At 41.3% G+C, this 3969-nt stretch overlaps 1 protein-coding gene across 1 annotated transcript; it reads right to left on the bottom strand.

The window, feature by feature from the left end:
* Window positions 1-2914: 2914 nt before the first annotated feature.
* LOC124638536 (dolichyl-diphosphooligosaccharide--protein glycosyltransferase subunit DAD1) lies at window positions 2915-3594 on the bottom strand. Its single transcript, XM_047175509.1, has 2 exons — window positions 3287-3594; window positions 2915-3107 (listed from the first exon to the last, which is right to left on the bottom strand). The coding sequence occupies exons 1-2, from the start codon at window positions 3492-3494 to the stop codon at window positions 2977-2979; spliced, it is 339 nt and encodes a 112-aa protein (XP_047031465.1). The 5' UTR covers window positions 3495-3594; the 3' UTR covers window positions 2915-2976.
* Between the last annotated feature and the right edge of the window lie 375 nt (window positions 3595-3969).

Raw genomic sequence — 3969 nt, 5'->3', positions numbered from 1 at the left:
TGTTGGCCGCGGCTTCGGCGCTCTCACGCTTGCTGCCCAACCTAAGGGGGCCCAACTCCTCCTGCCGGAGGCTCTATATGGGGGTCGTGCGGGCGATGGCGCTGTACGCCGCGCCAGTGTGGGCGAACACCCTGACGGCCCGCAACCTTGCAGTGCTAAGAAGACCTCAGCGAGCGATGGCCATCAGAGCCATAAGGGGATACCGCACGATCTCCTTCGAAGCGGCTTGCCTCCTAGCCGGATCCCCACCATGGGACCTGGACGGGAAAGCCCTCGCGTCACTCTATACATGGCGCGAGGAAGCGGTGGGGCGGGGTGAGCGCCTCGCGCCTCGGCAAGTTGAGGCGCGCAGGGCAGAGCTCCGGCAAGAGGTAATTGCGGAATGGGAGCAGCGACTTGCGCAACCCACGGCAGGGCACGCCACTATCGCAGCGGTAAGGCCCATCCTAAAGGAGTGGCTGGAGAGACGCCACGGCGCCCTCAGCTTCCGGCTGACGCAGGTTCTTACCGGACACGGGTGTTTCGGAAAGTTCCTGTGTCGCATAGGCCGGGAGCCTACGCCCGAATGCCACCACTGTGGCATCTGCAGCGAGGACTCCTCGCTGCACACGTTGGTGGAGTGCCCAGCATGGGCAACGCAGCGCCGTGACCTGGCAGCAGCAGTAGATGCTGCGGGTAGTCTTTCGCTGCCGGCTGTCGTGTCCTGCATGGTCGGCAGCGAAGAAGGGTGGAACGCCGTCGCCTCCTTTTGCGAGGATGTGATGGTCGCAAAGGAGACGGCGGAAAGGGAGAGGGAAACTAGTACCACTCTCCCCGCCCGCAGTAGACGTAGTGGGCGTCGCAGGGTGGCCGATCTCCGGCCACCATAGGGCGCGGCCTGCGGGCGACAGACTAGGGGCGTCTGTCGTCCGAACAGAAACAGGCCTCGAGACGGTGGCGTAGTGTTGCGCGCGCCTCTCCTAGTTGAGTTCACTGTGGCCGCTGGCTGATGGCCACTTACGGTGACGGGGCCCGCCTTCAAACATCTGGCGGGCCAATACCTGTCGGGGGTGCGGAAGAATGCTTAGGCGATACCCGTGCCCTCGACACAAGGTAATTGGTGGCAACACTGGGTGGGTTTTTAGCCGGTAAGAGTCCGGCACACCCCCTCCACCGACCCCAGGTGGAGGGTAGTCCATGAGGATTTTCCCCCTGTTAAAAAAAAAAAAAAAAAAAAAAAAAAAAAAAAAAAAAAAAAAAAAAAAAAAAAACTATGTCAGCCCAATATGCCGCCACAGCGAGAGCACGGCGGCAAAGCTGAGAACTACCTATTTATCCTGATTTTTATTCATGTTACATGGTCACCCTTAATGGCGACGTCCTAAGGAATATGGAAAAGATGATTTTTTATCAGATATTGAATACATACAATTTTCATTTGTGCATGTATATTTAGTAGAAATTTATACTAAATGTTAGTGTCTTTATTTTTTTTATTCCATTCCGATTTCAGGTAACTCAAGCATTTTCTCATTTCAGAAACGTCAGGATTGAGGAGCCACTTAAAATACGTTTTTTTACAAAATTCACTCAGTTTTGCTACTTTGTTTATGTACTACAAATTCAGGTACACTTACTACTAAATGTTTATGGGGTGTAATTTGAATTTGCCACTTACGATTCATGGGAATTCACACTTTCATTGTATGGGTTAAGGTGCCACATTAAAAGTATTGTATCTTCTTAAATATTAAAGGTAGTGGAATTAAATTTTTAGTACTCATTGCGCTCAATTACTACTAAATCATACAAAATTTTCAAGAATGTACATCGTATACTTTCTGTGTTCCAACGTGGCTCCTCAGTCCAAATATTTAGATTGAGGAGCCACCTTTGTGTTCATATAACTTTTGAACTATTATACTACAAATTCCAAGATTGAGCCTACAATACTTTTTAACTTACTACTAAATAAGTACAAAATTTCATTAAGATACAAAAAGTGGCTCCTCAATCCTGATGGACATTCGTCAACACTGTGAACGAACGAAACTTTTTTCCCGATCGTCAACAGTGTTGACTATTATAAAGGGTGTTATCGAGCGGGAATAACTCCTAAACAGTAAGTTTAATATATGTTTAAAGAGGGTGTACTATGCCAAATCGAATGACAAATAATCAAATATCAATTGATCGACCACTATAAATCGAAATTCTAAATACTCAAACATTCATAATATGGAATGGGTATTAAATCCAACATTCAATACATCGCGCAGTCAATACATCGAGTGTTCATTTGATCGAGCGTTAAATGCATCGCATATTTATCCTATCGAAAAAACAATATTTTTTATGAATACAAAAAAAACTCAACTTATAAATCACATTTTAATCTTTAATGCTTATCTTTTAAATGTACATTTTAAAATAATATCTCAATTGAAAAGGCAAACGCGGGATTGGGAAGATCTACTTTAACAAAAAAGAGGCAAAAGGGATGATAATGCGATTGAAAAAATGATAAATAATAAAAACTACATTAAAATTTATAAATTGATCATAAATTTTTAGTTTTTCCTGTATTCATAAAAAATATAGATTTTTCGACAGGATGAATATGTGATGCATTTAACGCTCGATTAAATGAACATTCAATATTTTGAACACTCGATGTATTGACTGCGCGATGTATTGAATGTTCGATTTAATAACCATTAGATATTTTGAATGTTCGAGTATTTAGAATTTCGATTTATAGTGTTTGTCATTCGATTTGGTGTAGTACACCCGTTTAAAGAAGTTTGCAATAGAATACATGTATGGGTTGGTGTATCTCATCACAGCTGTACAGTTATCCTGTTGGGTATCCAACTGGGTGTCAATGACCAACTTGTTTATTAGAAAAACATACCAAATAGAAACTTGCAGAACATTTGATTTAAGAATTTATTTGGAGATTTTCTTATTAAGTATATATAATGGAGTACAAATGAATTATCCTATGAAATTAATGACAACAATGTGCAACACAAGATGTGCAAATATGAAGTCTGCAAAGCCTCGCTCTGCACTCAGGCCCTGGAACTCACTCTTGTTCTCGGGGTTAACTTGCAGGCGTAGACATACTGCAATCAAAAAGATGCTATTACTATTCATAATTACATGGGGAAAAAATATCTAGTGAACACTGAAATTTTTATTGTTGAATTAGGTTAGTTCTTTTCATACACAATGAAAAGAACTAACCTAATTGTGATAGCTGCGAAGATTGGTCTCAAAACATTCTGTTTAATAAAAAAATTACCTCCAAGAACGAAGGAACTGACAGTTGAAATAAAACCACTCAAAAACGAATTAAAGGGAAAAGTGCCGACAAGGCAGCAATACACAAACTGAATCACCGCTGTCAGAAATATATACAATAAGTATGCATCGATGATCTTAAGCTTTTTGGGTGTTTTAGTTGAGTATTCCTGGTATAATTTGGGTATAACTGTCGTTAAAGAAGACATTTTGCAGTACAAATGCTTTAAGAAAATGTTTTATTCACACAAATGAGCGAACGAGAAGTGTCAAAGATTCCTATTAACTGACAATCCTTTATTGTCAAAAAGATTTTGACACGTAAAGTACACGTCATGTCTTAAACGCTCAGACAAGGATTTTTGAGTTTTAAAATCTGAAATCTTTCTTAGTCAGTTAGTTTCAGAAAGATCCAAATTAAGCTTCTAAAATAAAAATAAAACGTAGGTATACAAAGAACATCAATGAGAGATTTTCTTTTTCATCTTGTCCTAGCTGATGCCTAGATGGCGCTGATCTTGGTACGTTACTGGAAGGGATAGGGAGCGCATAGGGAGCATCATGCTCATATCTTATCAACGGCAACGTCTTAATAATATAATTTTGAGGTCGTAGGTATAACGAAACGTACTTGTCGTCAACAATTTAAAATATTGAATAAAAATGGAATAATAGAAGAAAATA

This window comes from Helicoverpa zea, chromosome 17, assembly GCF_022581195.2.
Source record: "Helicoverpa zea isolate HzStark_Cry1AcR chromosome 17, ilHelZeax1.1, whole genome shotgun sequence".
Lineage (NCBI taxonomy): Eukaryota > Metazoa > Arthropoda > Insecta > Lepidoptera > Noctuidae > Helicoverpa > Helicoverpa zea.
This window is presented reverse-complemented; position numbering and strand designations above follow the sequence as displayed.

Excerpts from the sequence above, each read along its gene's own strand:
- LOC124638536 (XM_047175509.1), bottom strand. The coding sequence starts at position 3,494 with ATGTCTTCTTTAACGACAGTTATACCCAAATTATACCAGGAATACTCA. Across the intron at positions 3,108-3,286 it reads CAGTTCCTTCGTTCTTGGAG|TATGTCTACGCCTGCAAGTT; the intron begins GTAATTTTTTTA and ends TTTTGATTGCAG.